Source organism: Perca fluviatilis, chromosome 15 (assembly GCF_010015445.1).
Source record: "Perca fluviatilis chromosome 15, GENO_Pfluv_1.0, whole genome shotgun sequence".
Taxonomy (NCBI): domain Eukaryota; kingdom Metazoa; phylum Chordata; class Actinopteri; order Perciformes; family Percidae; genus Perca; species Perca fluviatilis.
This window is the reverse complement of record NC_053126.1, coordinates 21051595-21072982: the sequence shown is the minus strand read 5'-3', so window position 1 is coordinate 21072982 and position 21388 is coordinate 21051595. Positions and strand designations below refer to the sequence as shown.

General features: G+C 40.0%; 3 protein-coding genes across 3 annotated transcripts; 1 reads left to right on the top strand and 2 right to left on the bottom strand.

Annotated features, from left to right (window-relative positions):
- Nucleotides 1-1475: 1475 nt before the first annotated feature.
- On the top strand, nucleotides 1476-8223 carry atxn7l3a (ataxin 7 like 3a). Its single transcript, XM_039825292.1, has 11 exons — nucleotides 1476-1629; nucleotides 1731-1902; nucleotides 2001-2098; nucleotides 2201-2223; nucleotides 2340-2385; nucleotides 2942-2979; nucleotides 3073-3141; nucleotides 3263-3306; nucleotides 3882-3954; nucleotides 5588-5724; nucleotides 7018-8223. The coding sequence occupies exons 1-10, from the start codon at nucleotides 1617-1619 to the stop codon at nucleotides 5600-5602; spliced, it is 591 nt and encodes a 196-aa protein (XP_039681226.1). The 5' UTR covers nucleotides 1476-1616; the 3' UTR covers nucleotides 5603-5724; nucleotides 7018-8223.
- A 2957-nt stretch (nucleotides 8224-11180) lies between these two features.
- tmub2 (transmembrane and ubiquitin-like domain containing 2) lies at nucleotides 11181-15514 on the bottom strand. Its single transcript, XM_039825291.1, has 3 exons — nucleotides 15381-15514; nucleotides 13071-13744; nucleotides 11181-12385 (listed from the first exon to the last, which is right to left on the bottom strand). Exons 2-3 carry the CDS (start codon nucleotides 13727-13729, stop codon nucleotides 11992-11994), a joined length of 1053 nt encoding a protein of 350 aa, XP_039681225.1. The 5' UTR covers nucleotides 13730-13744; nucleotides 15381-15514; the 3' UTR covers nucleotides 11181-11991.
- A 1578-nt stretch (nucleotides 15515-17092) lies between these two features.
- On the bottom strand, nucleotides 17093-21219 carry asb16 (ankyrin repeat and SOCS box containing 16). The gene is given in 8 exon segments (XM_039825457.1): nucleotides 17093-17308; nucleotides 17394-17504; nucleotides 18247-18330; nucleotides 18581-18900; nucleotides 18903-18988; nucleotides 19899-20166; nucleotides 20678-21019; nucleotides 21204-21219. Coding segments are annotated over 7 exon segments (1392 nt in total). The 5' UTR covers nucleotides 21015-21019; nucleotides 21204-21219; the 3' UTR covers nucleotides 17093-17122.
- Nucleotides 21220-21388: the final 169 nt, after the last annotated feature.

Sequence of the window (21388 nt, the reverse complement as noted above, 5' to 3'; positions counted from 1 at the left end):
TCACTACATTGTATCCGAGTATTTCACATAAATATGCCACAAACGCGTCTCCTTCTCCTAACTAGCTAGCTAATAGAATAGCAAGGCTAGCTAGCAAATGATGAAAACACTAAAAAGTCATGTTAGTTGACGTTCAGCAGTGTTCACGTTAGTTTGCATACAACTGCCATTACCTGCGTTTGTTTGGCCTTTTTCCCCCCTACTAACGTTAGCTAGAGTTGGCGAGGTTGTTCTAATGGTTGTTTTATGTTTAAATGTAGTCATTGTCGCAGTGTCTGTAAATAAAGACGCATCTTACCTTGATTAGGGATAGGGAGATGTAACGTTAATGTTAGCTAGAGTCCAGTTGCACTATATTAATTAAAAAATATACTTATTACTGTATGCTGTATCTAATTAAATGTCATCATGATATTGCTGTAACTGTAACTATATGTCTAGACTTCGGATGTGTGATCTGAAATTGTAGTTACTTATTGTTATGGGATGGATGTTTCCTCCAATGTTTAATAATTTAAGACGTAGCTATAGCTTAACTTAACGCCCAACATCTAACACGTGTCAGATAATATTTAATTATATTATTATTATTATTATTATTATTATTATTTATATTATAGCATAATTTAAGACGTAGCTATATAGCTTAACTTAACGCCCAACATCTGACACATGTACAGCTAGTATTATAGAGTAGTATAGTTTATACCATACGCTACACTATGTTTGATACTCTTTATATTGCATCTCATATCCCATACGTATTATACAGTGCTATGTTATTCTATATTGTAATATGTGATACTGTTTTATTACATTATATACTATACAGTATATAATGTACAGTACAATAAGTATCATTATATAATATATATTAGTCTGATGTACACTGGGTACATATACTAGACTTTCTGACTTTGCTGCTATTAACTTTACTACTGTAATGTTGTCATAAATTACTCTTGTATAGTTTCAACTTACTTTCTCTTTTCATCTGTCCTGATTTCTTCAATAACGGCTTATCTTATCCATGAATTTATATATTTTCTTCACTTCAACAGAATGAATATATATATGCAACAAGTGTCCATAACTCTTTTAAAAGTAAGTATTTTTAATTATCAGTTCATAAACCTAGCTCTTGATGCAGATTACAATTTTTTTTTTTCTCTCTTTTATCTCTCTCTTTTTTTCCTTTACTCCCTTTTTTCCCCCTCATTTTGATATAGCTTTTCAAATGAAAATGGAAGGAAATGCCCTTGTGGGGGGGGAAAAAAAAAAAGGGGGGGGGGGGGGTCTGAAAGAACTGTTTATATGTATATACTGTGTATGTATATATATATATATATATATATATATATATATATATATATATATATATATATAATTTGTAATAAATGTAACGTTTAACTGTCACCTGCAGACCAGTGCTATGTCTTTCATCTGTTTCTTCGTGGCATCCAGTTTGAATTTGTTTTAACATGTTCTTATTATAGGCCTTGGTCCATGACATCTACTCTGAGCTGGTGGAAGATGCCTGTTTGGGCCTGTGTTTCGAGGTTCACCGTGCTGTGAAACAGGGCTATTTCTTCTTGGATGAAACGGACCAAGAGAGCATGAAGGAGTTTGGTTGGTTTCATGGCTTCCAGTTTTGTTTTTGGTCTATTTGTCTTCTCATTTTCTTTGGTGTGTTTCTTTATAGTATATGTGCCTTTAAATCCCTCTCCCAGAAATAGTGGATCAGCCAGGTGTTGACATATTTGGCCAGGTGTACAATCAGTGGAAAAACAAAGAGTGTGAATGCCCGAACTGCAAAAGATTGATAGCAGCTTCTCGCTTCGCCCCGCACTTGGAGAAATGTCTCGGCATGGGACGCAACAGCAGTCGCATCGCCAACCGCAGGTCTGTCAGTAAAGGACTGATTGTTGTAGTGATCCGAAATGGGTTTGAACATCTGATCAGATTGTTTGATGGTTGTTGGGGTTTTTACCTTTTAACAGACTAGCCAGCAACAATAACATGAGCAAATCAGAGAGTGATCAGGAAGACAATGATGACCTCAATGATAACGACTGGTCGTACGGTGCAGAAAAAAAAGGTGAGCATTTAAAAATAGTTCACCCTTCATTTTTACTGTGCTGAGTGATTAAGTAAAACTTCAGATTGCATAATAAACAAACTTCTTATTTCCATGTCACAGCCAAAAAGAGAAAGTCAGATAAGGTATTTTTTTGCATTTGTTTCCTCTTTTGCAGACGGTATTAGAGTCGATTGTATGTATAATATGTTTTAATATGTATAATGAGTTTAATCTAATCTGAATGGTTTTCTTTTTGCAGAATCAAAATTCCCCAAGAAGACCCAAATCTCTAAAACATAAAAATGGTGAGTCTATCAGGTGTCTATCTTTTTGTGTATTGGTGACGTTTTTGTCCATGCCATTCCTTTCTAAAGTGGTGTAAATGTTTGAAAGGATTCTGGGCTGGACCTGGTCCGCTCAATGTCAGCACAATGTAATATTGGGTGAATATACAAAGACTTTAGTTTAGCAAACATTCAGCCGACCTTTGGGATTTGTATGCGAATCACGGTGCATAGCAAAGTAACGATGTGCAATAATATATTGAACAATTTATTTGATTATTGTTGGCATTTGTGTAGTATAATAGTCTATAATAGTTTGACATTAACCTGCAAAACCGAAGTGTAAAAACAAAAAAATTGTGGTTCAATGGATCAAGCTCTTGCAGGACGTTTTCTATTTACAAGGGAGGAGCAAATAATATCTGATTAGCTGCAAGCTAGTTTTCAAGTTTATAAGTTGATGTGGTTGGAAAGCCTCTTTATTGTGACTTGATGTCCAATTTTGATGATGTTTTAATAGTTTTATTGGTGCATGTGGTAAAAATAAAGAGGATAAACAGTTGTGTCCCCCCCCCAGGTGAGCTTGGGAGCAGCGTCAGTTCAGAGCCTTACAAGGTGACGAATCATACCTTTGTTCCTTTGTTTCATCTTGTATGGAATGTCTGTTCAAAGTATTAATACCGGTTCTTGGTCTGTATTTCATTTCAGTACAACTATAACACTGGCATCAGTTATGAAACTTTAGGCCCCGATGAAGTCCGATCCCTTTTAACAACGGTGCGTAGCCTGCATGAATGCACCCAAGCTTAGTGCTCTGCTACGGTCTCATTTCTCTGGATAAACTGTCATTTTTGCTGCTCTGTTTGTTTTTAATTAAACAAGTTGTTTGTTTCTACAGCAATGTGGGGTGATCTCTGAGCACACCAAGAAGATGTGTACCAGGTAATTACTGTATAATCCACCGGCACGTGCTACACAATACAGCTAGTAATGAGACCTTTAAACTGAACTGCTTTTGTGGTCCTGATATCTGGAATACTGCAGGATAGTTTCAGGTACTGTGACACCCGGCCTTATGTTCGTGTTGCCATGTTATTTAATCCAAATGCTAAGGTCAGTGTCTTTATGTCCTTTCAGTGAAACTTTGGCATGAAAACTAAATGACTTCATCCATGTATTTATGAAAACATGTATGTTTGGACTAACTCTGGGACACAAGTGGCAACTCCTTGCATTTCATTGTTTTAAATTTTTTCTGGACCAGTGATTGACTTCAAAGAGATAGTTTTAATTAGACCATGGAGGACCCTGTCAGTGACCAACGTCTACAGTAACATTTCATAACGTTTAACACAGCATTGCTGCTCTTCCCTAGCTGATTGGTCACTGATTGTGTCTGCAGCAGTCCGTCCGTCCCACCTCCCTCCCTCCCTCCCCTGTGGCTGTGTGTATGCAGGCAGGGTGATGCGAGAAGTGAATGTGTCAGGGGTGTATAATGCCACCTTGTGTCCCACCAGGTCTCATCGATGTCCCCAGCACACGGACGAACAGAGGAGGGCCGTCAGGCTGTTCCTTCTGGGGTCAGTCCGCGTGTGTCTCCCCCCCCCTCTGTGTACTTAACAAAATTAATATTGCAATTGCATGACTGTTGTGACCCTTTTATGGTGCAGGGGTTTGCTGATATAGTGCTGCTGGTCAATGTAGTAAATACTCATTTTCACACAGGGGCAAAGGCAGAGTTGTTACTATCCTCTAACTGAAGTGTTAACCAAATGTGTTTTACCATTTAAAAAAATAAATAAATAAATAAAATAAAAGAGACTTCTACATTACCACCAGGGGGCTTTCCTGGCTCATATTTGGTCTCAGTGGGGGAGCATCTGTGCCAATCAGCATGTGACTGACATGATTCAACAAACTCTGTGATGATACCTGCATAATTGTTACAGGCAATTTTATGCCACCCATACATTAAACCTTTAAACCACAAAAAAATCTATTCACATTAGTATCACGATTCAAGCTCTACCGATTCAAAATCAATTCATAGAATTCCAAAAATCGATTCATATATATATATTTTTTTTTTATTTACATTTTTTTTTCAAATTGTATGTCTACGCAATCACATGGGAAAAGTAACCACATTTACATACTGTGAATCGTTTAAATCGAGAATCATTTTTGAATCGAAAATCGATTTTGAATCGTGACATTTTCTGAAGAGTGCACCCCTAATATATATCATATTTCAAGCTTTTTAAAATCTTGATTGGTATATTCTATCATCATTTCAGATTAACATATGTTTGAAATGTTGGTTAAATTACATTAACAAGACTCGGGTTTATCACAAAAATAAAACGTGTGTACTGACGTTGACGTCTTGCTGTATAGTTGTAACATGTTTAGCAGTTTGCAGGCTCAGACTTTGTTTCTACTGAAGTCAAAAATGCTGATATTCACCATTAGGAACCAGGTGGTCCAATAACAAAAAGAAAATCAAAGGTGATGATATTATAGACCGCTTCATCAAAGTCTCTGTATATATGATACAAGTCAACAACATGTATGTACACAGCATCCAAAACATTTTTCACAAAAACAGTTCAGCCAGACAACAATAAATAACTACGTTAATAATTATTAATTAATTAAGCAATTGGTAAGTTAAGAGGGCAGAAGACAAAAAAAGGCATAAAAAGATAACAATAACTAAATAGACAGATAAAGAGAAAAAATAGTTCATTAAAGAGTTTAATAAAGTTATATTAGTTAAATAATAAACCAAATGAATGTAATGCACAGCCTCTGAATCCTTCTCCCAGAGAGGGAGCGTATCATATTGGCCTGAGACCCACTCGGGTGAACATCCCTTAGGGGGTTACATCCCTTTTATATATTTTTTGAGAAAGTGTGATTTAGATCTCTGGCCTAAGTAAAGAGGTACTATATTGCCGTTCAGAATAAGATGGTGATTAAAAATGCAAGTAGGTGAGGAGCTTTTGTTGAAACATGGCAGGTAGGTGTTTGGTGTTTTAAGCTAGCCCGATGATTGATGAGTCACTGATACAGATCGTTGGCTCTACGCTGTAGCGACTGCATTTAGTTTAACAATGATATTACAAATATATAGACCTTTTTTAATCACTGTGTGGTCAATCTGAGTTTTGTCCTCACCAGTCTAACCAGTCAGTATCTCTGTCTGGGTTCCATGTAACAGGCCGACGCTGCCTGATGCAGACGCTGTGGTGGAGAGCGACAGCTTTGACATTCCAGATGGACAGACCCTGATGAGCCGCCTGCAGTGGGAAGACTCCCCTGATATTTCACCCAGTGACTCGGCCTCGTCTAAAGCCAGTAAGGAAGTAACGTGCATTACACTGACAGTATTTGTTTTGATAAAACGTACAGACCGTTGATAGACCGTTCTCAGGATTGGCTTACACTTTCTGTCCCTCCAGTAAAAAGTAATCTTGGAAAGACAGCTTTTAGATATGTTGCCCCATTTCGCTGGAATAATCTAAAATTAGTAATCTAAAATTGGATGCACTACTACCGGTGGGTCGATTCAAATTTTTGAATAGAGACCTCATTCACTTTACTGTAACTGTGACTGTTTTACATAGTACAGTCATACGTCTCTGTATTTGCATCAGTAGTCATGTTTCCATCAACGTATTTTTATGCGCATTTTGAAGTCTCGCATTAGAAAATGTTGATGCAAACGGCAAAATTCGGAAAAAAGTTTTAACGCGTGGCCAGGGTTAGCTCAGTTGGCAGAGCGGGCGCACATATGTAGAGGTTTATTCCTCAACGCAGAAGGTCCTATCCAAAAAAACAACAGCTCCGAATAAGTTGTGACGTAGCGAACATGTAACTCACGTGACTATAGTCCCGGTATCCATCCGATGGGGGAAGGATCGGGAAATGGGTCCCATCCAGTGCGCCGTACACTTGTGGTACAAGGTGCGTAGTGGAGTTGCGGTGCGCTATTGCCTGTGCCTCAGCCACGTCGGGTAAATTGACGAATTGGTTCAACAGCTTGAATCTTATATGGCCCTGCACACCGCGTCTACTCAGCGGTCAACGGTTGTCTCGCTGACACCAAATGTCTCTGCCACAACCCTGGATTCTGCACAGGTGGCCCACTTGTACAAGGCTACCTCTCTCCATTTAGCCAAAGAACTTAGCTTCTGAACTCTTTGATTTAGCAAGCCGGTTTGCTATCTGCAACCATGCGCAACGTCAACTTGTGACGAAACTACGCTTTGCGTAGTCTAGTTTATTCGCTCTAAACCAGTTGATGGAAACGCTTCTAATTTGCATTTTCTTTTTTGCGACATTTTAAAAGTTTGCTTAAAATTCACTTGACAATTAGATGGAAACATGACTAATGTCATTTTAAAATGCACTTTTTTTTTATAAATTGTTTTTTAAATGTTTTCATTTTTAACTTATTTGTATGAAATACTTTTGTACATTTGTTTTCCAATTATTCCAGCATACTGCTGTCTTTCTTATTTTCATTTGATTGTATTTTTGTTTGATTTTTCATTTTGTACTCCGGTCTCACTTGTAAATGAGATCTTGATCTCATTGTGTTTTCCTGATTAAGTAAAGTCTATATAGATACATTTTCTGTCCTCACAGGCACCAACCATTCAGATTCTAGGAGGCCCAAGAAAAAGAAGAGGACTTCTCTCGGTTTGAACAGTGGGGAGTAGGAGGAGTAGGAGGAGTAGGAGGAGTAGGAGGAGTAGGAGGAGTAGGAGGTATAGGAGGAGTAGGAGGAGGAGTAATAGGAGGAGGAGGAGGAGGAGGAGGAGGGGGGAAGCCTGACTGGAGGCGGCGGCGGCAGCAGCAGCTCTCAGAGTAATGTCAGCTTTTCGACCAAAAAAAAGAGGCCCAAACTCTCAGCACCTTCTATTTCCAGTATCTATGATGACCTAAACTAGGATAAGCCCTGTCTGTCAGAGAAGCTCTCCGTTCATACCTACATTTACAGGCCTGAACAGGATGAGATAAAACTTGACTTAGTAGTTCTTATTCATTCAGCCTTGACACGTAATTCAATTTAATGAACATTTCTCCTTCTGTATTATGACCACATTGTTCTAAATGTTGTGGCTAGGGGTCAAAGCGTCCAATCAGAGTATCTGCAGGGACCTATTGGGAAAAATCCACCTTAAAACAGACTTTACCTAGCCTCACCTAGTTTTAAATGAATAGGAAGTCTCCAGCTGTGAATCAGAAAGACAATAAAGTCACCATATATGGTGTCACAGTGTCCAGGCAGGTATTTCAATTTGCACTGTTGCACTATATGTCCACACTGTATGTGGACACCTGGACAGTACACCCATATGCAATTGTTGAACATGTCATTCCAAAACCACAGGGTTTCCATCAGATATTGGAACCTGGCACAAGAGCATAAGTGAGATCGGCCACTGATGTTGAGTGATCAGGTCTGGCTCACAGTCTGAACTCCAGTTTATCCAAAAAAGGTGTTGGATGGGGTTGAGGTCAGGGCTCTGTCAAGTTTTTCTGAAGTCTAACTGGGAAATCCATGTTTTTATAGATCTGGCTTTGTGCACGGGGAAAGCACCGTATTGAAAAAGGAAAGGGTCTTCCATAAACTGTTGTTGGAAGCACGCTATTAGATAAAATATCATAGCATGCTGTAGCATTAGATATTCCTTAATTAGAACTAAATGGCCACAGGGGTGTCCACATACGTTTGGCTGTAAAGTGAAAACAGATCTTGAAATTCTCTGTAACGGTCACCATCACCACATTATGTGTCTTCCAGCAAAAGTAATTCAAATTAAAGAATAAAAACTGGCTTGTACAATATGATAGGAATATCATTCATTTTATTTTATGGTCGAAAGAGAACTATACAATATCACTTTTAAACTCCTAAAAAGACACAATAAATGGCCTTTTAACTGCAGGCATTTTGACATGACATAGCAGGAAAACCACAGGTGTAATTAATAATTTATATTATATTTATAAGGGGCTGCACTCCATTTAGCGTTCCTAATTTCAGGGTCCTGCCACTGTGCACGCTTGCTCACTGACAGGGTTTACTGATGCACTTAAATGGAACATGAAGCCATTGTTAACAGAATGAAATGCACCTGTGCTTTTCCTGCTTTGACAAGTCAACATGTCTGCTAGAAAAAAGGCCCATTGGGAATAATTTGGCCACCCTTTTCTGGAAGTTTGTACAAAATGTTCCTTTACATCTGAATTCCTGATGGCCTGTTTTTCTTCAACAACGTATTTAAGTTATTTGAAGACCTTTTATTAGCTATAGTCAGTCAGAAAAGACTTCTTTTTTTTTGTTGGCCCTTAACCTTTTCCACAAAGCATGAAAAGTCTTACATTTGGCTTTCTGAAACCTTCAGGTGCTCATTGTTGGCAATTCTGCGACCTGTTCCTCTTTTTAGATTGTGTGTTCATTTAACTGAGTTTTGAGACGTGTGGACTTCAGTTCAAACCTTGATACGCATACACTGGACTCTTCATCAGTGGCTTTTTAATTCTAGCATTGTATTGCACAGTCTGTGTGTGTGTGTGTGTGTGTGTGTGTGTGTGTGTGTGTGTGTGTGTGTGTGTGTGTGTGTGTGTGTGTGTGTGTGTGTTTTTGTGTGTGTGTGTGTGTGTGTGTGTGTGTGTGTGTGTGTGTGTGTGTGTGTGTGTGTGTGTGTGTGTGTGTGTGTGTGTGTGTGAGAGAGACATTTTTTGCATAGTGTGTCAGTGTGGTGATTAGTGTGTGTGTGTGAGATCATTTATATTTTCATAAAACTATGCATCCTAGAATGTGACATTCTTGTGAAAGTACATGTGCCATTTTAATTATTTAATGTTTTTTGTTTACATAAACAATATATTTAAGTTTTATTTGTCACTGCCTATAAAGTGATGAAGTGTATATTATTTGTGTGTAAATGCAGATTTTGATATTTGATGAGCCAGTAGGCTTTTGGGGCACATGTACAGAACATGTATGTATGACGCGTGAGATGGATAATGAATCATGAATCAAACGCAAATTTCGTTCCTTGGTACAAAACTTGTCTCGTGTGTTTTCACTTAGTTTCTGCTTATAGATCACATTAAGTAGATCAGTGCTACAGTTCTGCTTGTCATTCATGATCATGAGTGATAAGTCTGTAAGCCTATATAATGTGAAAGTTGTAAGATATATTACATGCTTTAGAGATCAGATGCACTATTTGACTACTATTAATGTTGTACTTGCAACTTTTCACAGTTGATGTCTTAGAAGCTTTTTTTTATTTGGGTTTAAACAAAGACTTTACAGTTTAAGATATTATTTGTAGAGTCAGAATAGAAGGATGATGATTTATTTTGTTTGTATGCATCAGGGCATCATTGCTGTAAAACTTAGGGACTGTATGAAAATGATTAAGGGGTAGAGGAGTTAAGAAAAAGGGGGGGGGGGGTTAAGCTGCCAGTGTATCATCAGAAGTGCTTGTTGAATGGTCAAATAGCTTTGGAATAACCCCACCACCACCTTTTCGATGTCAGAGTTTTTTTCTGATACAGACGGTCCGATAATCACGGTCACATAACGTTGTGATTGGCCAACTGTGCGGAGGTGAGAAAGGAGCCAGAGTTGGATCTTCTCTCTCTTAAGCGCCATTTTTAAATTATTCAACTATGTCTGTCACTTTCAATGCGATTGACCAAGTGCATGCAACGTACGCCGTTATCTCCATATTTAAGCAATATGGTGTCTCGCCCCTCTCTATGACAGACAGACAGCTTTTCACTTGGCCTTTGAATCTGGCTGCTCAGAACAACTACAAATACTGTCGCTTTTTGACTGGTCGGACAACACGCCGTATGAACTAGTTCTTCTCAACCATAATCCGACCCGTATGTATTGTCTTTTTTCTGAAATGTTAGATTGTCTGAAATTATTGAGTGCAGGCAAGATTACATACATCCCAGATTCTATTTTATTTCATTCTTCCCATGTAAGATTAATTGTAAAAAAAAAAAGGCTTTATTTTATTTCCTCATCAAAATCAGCTAGCTAGTAAGACCAATAACTCAGTTTTAAGGAACAGGATAGATAACTGCCGCTTGAGCCTGATTCACTTCACACAAAAAAACTGTTTATTTAGTAGCTCTTAATTTAGAAATAGAGAATGGCTTGAATATTCCCCACGTTTTTGTGTTTGTTAGAATTTTATTTCCAGGTATTAGGAAAAGAGTGTTTATTTTTATTCTAAGTCTATTAAAAATAGCCAACTAAATATAAGATTCAACCTCCCTCCCCACCCAAATAATTTCCATACAGTCCTTAAATTCAAGTGCATTCAGTTGTTAGTCTCAAATCTGTCGAGCCTGATTTCATTTCCAGTACAGTTTACACTTTGACATGTTTTTGTAGTAACTTTGACCGTGCCCTTTTGAAACTTTTTCAGTAGAGTCTTGTGATGTGCACTAAAGTTAAATGACCTGTTATTGAGATACTTTGGTAGGTGTGATTTAGATTTTTGAGCCACCTTTTTGTGGATGAAGCTAACAGCTGATGTTCTCTTGTGGATCTTTGTGTGTACCTGTGCAGCACGAGGGCAATGACAAAGAAGGCAATTTGAGTTTCCAATATTTTTTCATGCACAAATTTGTGCATGTGTGAATGACCGTTGTATGTGATCATAATGTGATTATGTTCTTCACTACCATGCATACTGGTGTTTGTATATAAATAAACACAAAACATAACCAGAGACTCCCTTCTTTAGACTACAAACAGATGCTGAAACAGGTTGGTTTGAAATGCTTTAATTTGAGACATCACTGAAGCCAGAGCAGTCCAGCATAATCAGGAGGGTTCCATGTCACCCTCCAAATCTTTAAGTGCCAGATGCAGGTTCATCTGATTCATTCTATCATTTTATTTACAGAAAATACACAATATATTTACAATATCTTCTCAAAAAATGTCTATTTTCATGTCTAGTGATTATTTAAATTAGCCTATTTCTACATAGCAACAGTATTTGAGCAACAAAAATATCGGAACATTTTAGCCTAGCACTGGGGCAGCTGTACAAGTCCATTTTGCTTACACGGAGCTTGATTCATTCAAAAATAACGGCGGTTGAACTGGCACACAGCACGTTGAGTGGTTCCAAAAGGTTTTAGATTATTGCATCTATCTGTTAATTATAATTTTTTTAAAACACAGAAATGGTGGCCTAAAAAACAAAGACAAACAAGAAAGCATTAGCAACAATAAAAGAGTGCATAAAGCTAGAGTGTTTGAACATGGTGTGAACCACTAGGTCATGTTTGGGGAGGAGCCAAAGTATGGTCTGGTTTCAGCTGAACTTCATTCGCAGCAGATTATTATTTATTCCATGTATACTGTACAATCACTTTTATCTTGTTACATGCACAAACAGCCTTACCTAGTCACCCACACACACACTCTCTGCAGGCATCCAATCAGCTGTGGCATCAGCACCAAGCCCCGTTTTGATTAGTCCATCTCTCCAGGCGCCGCCCACTGCTGTCGTTATTTTTATTTTACCACACAACATTCAGCTGTAAGCGTGTTCCCCCTCTCTGCCTTTTTCAGCGGCTGTGCATCCCAAATATCAGAAAGCTGAAGAACACAGTGACTCCCACAAGGGAGATGGTCGCAGGGGTGGTGAAGAACTGCCTGTAGTTGATGCGGAAGTACCACACCACGGCCAGTATCACCACAAACACGGGCACCACCAGGCTGCTGGTGCTGATGGCCACACCAGCAGCCCTGAATCCTCCAGAGACCCCAGAGCCGACTCCTGCTCCGGGCCCAGACTGCCCCCCTTCCTCTGCAGGGGCCTCGTGCAGGGCCTGGGAGATGTGGCAGTGGATCACGCTGTTGTGTGTGATGTTTAGGGATAACAGAGTCTTCTTGGGATCCTGCAGCAACTGGCCTTGGTAGATAAGTTTTATTTGATGCTCCCGACCTGAGAAGTATTTACTGGGAAAGAGATCGAGGGAGACGAGAAAGAAGAGAATAATGAAAGGTCATTATGGCATTGTGAGGTATTCGCTTATTTGCTTTCTAGTAGGGAGTGAGATGAGAAGATCAATATAATCCTTGTGTGTTTATGATAAATGTGTAGCTACAGCCAGCAGTCGCTTAGCTTAGCTTAGCATAAAGACTGGAAGCGGGGAACAGCTAGCCAGGCTCCGTCCAAAAGGTAACAGAAATGTGTAAGCGGATTTTGTTACCTCTAAATTCACTCACTCATTAACAGGCAATGTCCAAATGTGTGAAAAGGACGAGAGCTTATGTGCTTGCTATTTCTTGGACTTCATGGAGTCTCTGCTGGTTGCCCGGCAACCGCACAGTGACGACAAGACTCAGGCCAAGAAATAGTTACCATACATAACCTCTCATAAAACCACATGTCGTTTTTACACTTATCGCGTGTTGATTAGCAGAGCTGGGCAAGCTGTTTCCCCTTGTTCAGTCTTTAAGCTAAGCTAAGCTAACTGACTGCTGACTGTAGCTTCAAATTTACCGTACAGACATGCATGTTGCATCTTCTCAGCTAGCTCTCTGCAAGAAGCAAATAAGCGTATATCTTCCCAAACTGTAAAACTATTCCTTTCACAATCTATGCTTGAAGTCTGTAGGTGGATGTTCAGGGTTGTTTTACCTTTTCAGTACTCCCACTGTATCCTCTGGTTCTACAACAGCTACCTCCTCCGTGTCATTTAAATACTTCAGACGGACAGAGATGGAAGCGGCAGTAGTAGTAGTAGAAGAAGAAGTGATGGTGGTGATGGGGCAGATGGTGCTGGACAACACTGGGATATGCTTTATAATCTTTTTATCTTCCTCCTCCAGCTCTTCCTCCTCATCATCATCATCATCCTCCTCCTCCTCCTCCATCTCCTCCTCCTCCTCCTCATCATCTGACGTATGCACTCGTCCAGCCTGTGGTTGTTTGCTCTGTATGTCCAGCAGGAGATCGGTCCGAACCCCCTCAGCTCCCTCCCCAGTCTCCTCCCCCTCTCCCCTCTCAGTCCCAGGCTCGCCATCATCCGGCTTGTTCTCCTGAGAGGGCGGAGGAGCCTGCTGTTCCGGAGTGTCGGCGCTAGAAGAGCCTCCACTGTAGCTGTCGTGACCTCCCAGTCCGATCAGAGAGGCATGGGCGCCCACAGTGAGGATGGTGCCCAGTATGTGGTCTCCCCGGTCGGCCACGTGGGTTGAAAGCCAAGCGAAGACGAGGGCCAGGACCAGGAGAAACACACCGCCTGCTGCCGTGACCTCATCCTCCATCCCATCCAGCATGGTCAGTGCACACACTGCCATCTCTGTCCTCCAAACCTGAAGAAAACACACAACAGGTTTATGTTTATAGCCTCATGTCTAACTGCGTGTCAATCACTGCTCATGCACACGCATTAATTCTCCCTTGTGGGGGGAGGGGCTTAGGAGACAGCTTTGGGCTTTAGCAGAAAGGGGGGGGGGGTGGACTGAGAAGTAGGTGTTACCTACAGAACATTTAAACAAAATCCTAAAGGCTATCCAAGTGTAGTCCAACACTTACCATTCTCTCATAGGAACAGCTAAACAAACTCAATTTGATTTTATTGGAAAATATTCAGTCTTTCCATATAAGTAACTCAATGAAAATGAGTTATTTTCACAAATAACTTGTCTAGTTATTTAAACTACAACTTTACTAAAAAAACACAGTAGGGTTGAAATATAATGCTGTATACTCATTATGTCAACCAATGGACATTTTGCATTACCGTTTATTATCCCTTTATTATCTATATTTGCATTGGGCCATTAGCAGGACTGCTTTATGGCAATATTGGATTTACAGGTTTTTTACATGTGACAATTTTTAATTCACTGGATTCTGGTTTATTTCTTATCTATAAAAAGTTACTCTAATTACTTTTTACTACACCATGCTATTATAGTAGGGCTGCAACTAATTATTAATTTCACTATCGAATAATCTGCCAATGATCTTTTTAAATTAATCTATAAATTGTCAGAATACAGTAAAGGAAAGGCCCAAGGTGACCCGTTTTGTCCAACCATCACAATAAACTCAAAGCTATTATTTATTTACCATCACACGAGATGAAGAAAAGCAGCAAATCTCCACAACTAAAAAGCTGAAAATAGGATATTTTATACTTGTGACAGAAGATAGATCTTATATATCCATACCTCCCACCCACGGCGTAGCTAGCCTGTATGATGACAGAAGAAAACGTCCTGATTGCTGTAGTAAATTGGTTACAGAGTGAAACCACCATACTCTTTAAAAAGCTCTGACTTTGCAGCGATGATACAGCTGTATTCTTTGAGTGAAGTGAGCCCCTGCGCATCCGGACAAAGCTACTTCACACAATACACATTACTCGGGTTAGTATACGAAGAAACAGATTATAAAGACATTATGTCATAGCTCTGTAGCTACATATATGTTATACGCAGGGTTGCTGGCAGATGAATAATCTTTTAACGAGGTGTTACCAAAAGACATTAGCGTTATTTAGGGTGAAAGTTACTCAACGTATAAATCCGCTGCAGCTATGGGGGCTGGTCATCAGCTGTTTGTTGTAGCTGTGAAGCTATGTCTATAAAACCCAGCTGTTCAAAGACGTGTCAACAGGGATGTGTTAAGCCACGTTAGTCGTTACACTCGACATTTAGCTAGCTAGCTATACAAACAATGTGCCGTTATGTGACCTAGCTAATCTTCTGAGTTGCTAACTTGTCATCTTGTAACTGTTATGTTAGGTTATGTTGCTAGCTAGTTAGCGAGCTAAGTTAGCTTGCAAGCTAGCCTACCTTGCTAGCTAAAAAAAAAAAAAAAAAAACGACCTTCGGCTGTTTACGACTCTCGCCGCTCTGTTTTGTTTTTGTCGCGACTGTTTTCAAACTGGTCGTGTGGACGTCTGTGCGTCTTTGTTATATTGATATTAAACGATCTTACCGGCCAGCTGTATAAATCAGAGCATGTTTGAAGTCGAGGCTCGATGCTAGTTAGCAGCTGCTCCTTAAAAACCACATAATAAACACAGAGGCTACGGGACGAGACGGCGTGACGTCATCGCCGGCCAGTTGGGAGCGCTTGGTTTGGAGACGGGTCACGCCGTCACGCCTGTTGCTCCTCCTGCTCATAATAACTATATAATAATGTATGATATTTGCTATGCTGGTAATTTAGGGACCTAAGTATTCACAGTGGTGAAATGTAACTTAGTACAGTTACTCAAGTACTGTACTTAAGTACAAGTTCAAGGTACTTTCTACTTCTACTCCACTTCATTTCAGAGGGAAATATTGTACTTTTTACTCATTTATTGGACAGCTTTAGTTACTTTTCAATTTAAGATGTTTGCAAACAAAGTATAGGGAGAGCGTATAAAAGAAAAAATAATTGGCAACTACTTTGATAATTGATAAGATACAGACATAGTATAAGGTGTAGTAGTGTAGTAATATAGTATAACATAATATAAAGTATTGCACAGCAATATAACATAGTATATGCAGTATAGTACAGCAGTTTAGCACAGAATTAAATAGAATATCAAATACAATATGGTGTCATATAGTATGCTGTAGTATAATATAGTACCTATATAACAAGAGATTGATAAATGGAGATAAAAATGGCTTAATCAATAATGAAAAGTATCAATAATTAGTTGTAGTCCTCAACCAACTACAACCGTGACATCCTGTTTTAATGTTACTACATGAGTGATAATAATCTTATGATATCATATTTAATAGTATAACAGTCACAGGGGACATTTTTCTGCATTGTGTACTTTTCTTGTAATATTTAAGCACATTTTCATGATTGTACTTAAAACTTTTACTAAAGTAACATTTGCAATGCAGAACTTTTACATGTAACAGTATAAACTGTTAGTATTTTTCCTAAAGGATCTGAATACTTTCTCCACCACTGCCTATTCAGGACAATAGAAAAAACGTTTCCATCTGCACATAGCGTGCATCATTATATCCAAGATACATACTGTACATGAAGTATTTCATTTATCTTTAATTACATTTTAAACAGAGGCTGAAAAAGTAATTATGAGCAAAAGTCTTGCATTCACTTAAGTAAATAAAGTAGCATTATTTGCACACTGATCTCTTTGTGTATATTCTGGCCAGTTTTTATGGAAATTGCAAAAATAACAGAAGCATATTACAGCTACAATATTACTACTGCTGTTAGTACTAGTGGTGCATATTTCTCATATGGTATTCCATTTGTGTATATTGTGTTCAAAGAAGCTATGCATGTAAATACTGTAGGCTTATTTTTGCATGCAACAGGAATGTCATTAAGTTTAATATGCAAGCACTTTGTTGCTGACATTAGTGTTAAAACAATAGTACCAACCAACGAATACAATATAAAGAAATTAAAGTTAATAAACAATACTCCAACAGGAGGTAAAGTTGTGTTTATTTGTATTTTCTTACAGAAAGTCCATCTGAAAGTGTTTCAAGTTGACAAAAAAGTGTTAGTTTGAAAAAAAAGTAACTGAAACAGGTTATTGAAATCTAATAAAAACTTGTTTTCAAATATAAAATATAAATATATATATATATATATATATATATATATATATATATATATATATATATATATATATATATACACACACACACACACACACACACACACACACACACACACACAATATGAAGTTACTGGAGCGTCCCGTCCTTACACAGCAGCAGGTAATCCCTCACAGAGCTGGGAATGTCTAGTTCACTGACTGCTGCGAAACATCGGCCTCCGAGGCGCAGGCGTAAAGCACATCGGCAGAGATGCTGCAGAGAGCGAGGCTGGCCGCTCCGCTGACGCACCAGGTCGAAGAACGGCCGGTGCTCCTGAGGCAGTGAAGGGACAAACAAAACCACTTTAGAGCACTGGATAGTAAACGAGACGAGAAGAGGTGATTTAAATGCTGCTCACCTCATACAGCTCAGTGGACAGAGAGTCCATCCACTCACAGGGAGGGATGGATGTGTACGAGTTCAGCATCACCTCCAGAGTGGCAGGAGAGAGGACACACTGCTTCAACTTCTGTGCAGAGCAAAGAAATCATCACACTATTGTGGTATTGGACTCTTTACTTTACTTCTAAGTAATGACAAGAAAACTGTCGGTGCGTCCACATGATACACCGCCCCCACCCCCCCTCCTCCACGCAGTTGCTGGTAGCCAAGGAGGACACGGAGGATTAAAAAAACATGATGGACTCTTCAGAAGAGGTAATTATCTTCTCTGGGAAAGTCGCCGGACCCCACAATCTTCTGAACATATCCATACTGAGAAATACAGAGAGAGTTGTGTGGAGCTGATGGTCTTAATTAGCTTTGTAGCAACTCATTTGGCAATGGCTTGAATGTAAAGTTACTAAAGCTTTAATAGTAATGGATTCTGTTGTCTTCATTGATATACTTCAGAAACATAATATTTTGGTATGTTTTTTAATTAAGTTTATGACAATATTTCTAGTTCGGAAATTAGACTTGGACTGGATTTGATATCCCTCCCCAGTTCCCTGTTGGAACATTTCTTGTTAAGAGTATTATTATAATAATTATATAATAATAATGTGGTAATTGTCTCAGTTGTTGAATTTGGCTCCTGTTTTGATTGGTTGCTACAGCCTGTGGCTTCAGAGATGTTCTTATTTCCCTTCAATTTGGGGAGTTTAGCCATTTCTGTTACCATTTACTCACCTGTCGACCAGGTGTGCATTAGAAAACGGCTCATTTGACATGTATCACTATCACATTCTCTCAGTGTAGTTGTTTTTAACCTTTGGTGAAACAGGCTGAGCTCCATGGTTCAGAAGTGACCGTGCTACAGCTTCCGGTTGCTGGCCCGGGTAATCTTCAACCACCTTAAAAAACAAGCAAAAAGTGTTAATCCTACTGCTTAAAATGTTCTAAAATATATATATATATATATATATATATATATATATATTTATATATATATATATATATATATATATATATATTTTGTTTTTTTACTACTACTAATATGATTAATCTACTGGATTAATCATATTCTAAACTTCACATCTTTGCAGTTTCACATAACTGTTAACTAACACTAACCCTGATATCCACCCAGCCCTCATGAGCTACCTGTAACAGACAGTCCATTGGTGTGTATCCTGCACAGTTGGTAACATCTGCCTTGGCTCCATGCTGCAGGAGGACGTCCACAATTCGGTGGCTGCAGTTTGCACAGGCATTGTGCAGAGGGGTGTGCTGCTTCCTGCCTGCAGTTCTGGGATCAGCTCCTGCATCCAGCAGCTTTTGAATCACACGTAAGTAGCGGCCGGCCTCAGAGGGCCTCTCGGCACCGGAGCATGCAGCGTTCAGAGGGGTCTCCCCCTCTTGATTTGTGGCTGACACATCTGCTCCGTGTCTGAGGAAGAGCTCCACGTGCTCCTCCAGGCCGCCCGGGCGGCCACGTGCAGAGGTGTGAGCCTCGACTCCCTCATCCTCACACTGACCTCTGCACCTCCGTCTATCAGCAACTCAGCACACCTGGAACAAAAGGCTCCGATTTGCAAAAAACATCCAGTCTTCTCTCTCTAACAATAGTTAAAGTTTTCTTGGAAGAAAGAAGATTACTAATCTTTCGGTTCTCAAAGAGATTTAAAGGACCCATCGCATGAAAATTTGACTTTATGAGTTTTTTTTTTCAACATTAATATGAGTTCCCCCAGCCTGCCTATGGTCCCCCAGTGGCTAGAAATGGTGATAGGTGTAAACCGAGTCCTGGGTATCCTGCTCTGCATTGAGAAAATGAAAGCTCAGATGGGCCAATCTGGAATTTCCTCCTTATGAGGTCATAAGGAGCAAGGTTACCTCCCCTTTCTCTGCTTTGCCCACCCAGATAATTTGGCCCACCCATGTGAGAGAGACATCATGGCTTTCAAGAGCAAAGTGGCATTTGGTCAAGGCCACACCCCCACCCTCCACCTCGCCCCCCCCTCTCTCCTCCTCAATAGCTACAGACACCGAAATGGCACATACTAAGGAAAGCTCATTGTGGGACTGGCTCTAGTGGCTGTAATTCTGCACCAAGGCTGAATTTCGGGAAAGAGACTTCAGATACAGTATTAGGGGACCACTAAGGTCTATATAAAAGTTTCCAAAGAGCACCATGTCATGGGAACTTTAAATGTTCTTAGATTCTGCATTAGCCATTTGTCTTATTGTAAGAAAATTAGGTTTTTAAATTAGACTCTTATTACAATAGGAGGAAATGACTCAAAAAAAAAAAAAATTTGCACAGTAAGAGAACATAAAACTCAACTTCAGTTAACCTAGTGGTGGAACTGGGCCTAATAGAGATTATTGATATATAGTAGGCCTACAAGATAAGATATACTTTATTGTCCCCGCAGGGAAATACAAATGGTTAGTCGTCAGCTCCTCTAACAACACTCACTGCAATGACTGGGCGGAGGTGCAGAGGTGAAGAGGAGCGCTGCCATCTGCCGCCAGCAGGTCAGGATCTGCTCCGTGAGAGAGCAGCAGCTGGACACAAGCCGCGTGGCCGCCCATACAGGCATCATGGAGGGCCGTGTTACCTCCAGGATCGGCGTTCACCTCAGCCCCACGGAACAGCAGCTCCTCCACACATCCTGTGTGTCCTCTGCTGGCAGCCAGACGTAATGCTGAAGTCTGCTTCACCTTGGAGCTCAGCGTCCACATGCCTGACAGAGGAAGAGGAAGCCTGTTCAGTGTTAACAGCATTTATGTGAGATTATATACCGTTACCAATCAGATGGCTTTATTTATTCCCAAAGGGCAATTCAGTTTCTACGGTCCACTGAAACATAGGCATCAGTGACAGAGGGAGCACATTAAAAAGGCCTATGGGAAAGTGCGAGATCCAGAATTATAGGCTGCAACTAGAAAATATTTGAAATAAAGATAAAGAAAGACGAAATAGAATAATAAAATTGATAAAGTGCAGAGTGTATTGCACATAACCAATTACAATCCACCAATTTTAAACACACAATCAATATGAGGTTTGTGCAAAATACATTACATTCAGGACAGCTACTCCGCATTCAACAGCTTAATTGCAGAGGGAATAAACAATTTGGAGTAATGGTTAGTCTTTCTGGGAGGTGGCGGATAGCGCCGTCCGGAAGGCATTAGTGTAAACTCACTGGACTAAATATGATCATTAGATTATAAGAGGTCTTGAACTCGTACCCATCTCTGGAGCCCACAGCATCTCCTCATGCACCGTCTCCATCAGGGCATTGACCATCGCAGGGTCCTTCAGCACCGCATACACTCCTTTCATGTCCCCCCACATGAAGGTGTTGTGCACGGCCGTGTCTCTGCACCGGACCTGGGGTGGAGGGGCCCGGACCTCCTGGAGCCGTTGCTGCCTGGGAGGAGGCCTGGGGGCCCGGGGCAGCGGGGCCCTTGTCATGGCTCTCCTATGAGCCAACGCTTGCCGAGCATCCTCCCACTCCTGAAGCTCCTGCTCCAGTCTCAGGGAGCGGAGTGAGGAAGAAGTGAACGGAAATGTGTCCTTTGACATGGCACCTTAAAGTGAGCCCACCGGAAACTTTGACAAGCAGTACAAAGAAAGTGAGTTCAAAAGTAGATTTTTTATGCCATGTTCCTGTAAGTCCACACATTAAACTCCTCTAAAAGCAACAGGGTCTTGCCTCTGAAGCTCTGTGCAGTTACTTTTCAGAGGAAATGTTAGCCTGCAGCTTTTACTCACCCTTCACTGGAACTGTTGTGAGGCACAGGGGTCCAAGCAGAGGTCAAATAAAAACTTTCAGAATTTAAATCACAATTTAAGTCTTGCTTCCCTTTTATGTCAAATATTACAACTCAAAATGAAATGCCCTTCCTTAGTGGACACAGTCAGAAGCTTGTTGCTCAAAAAAACTTCAGCACTACTGT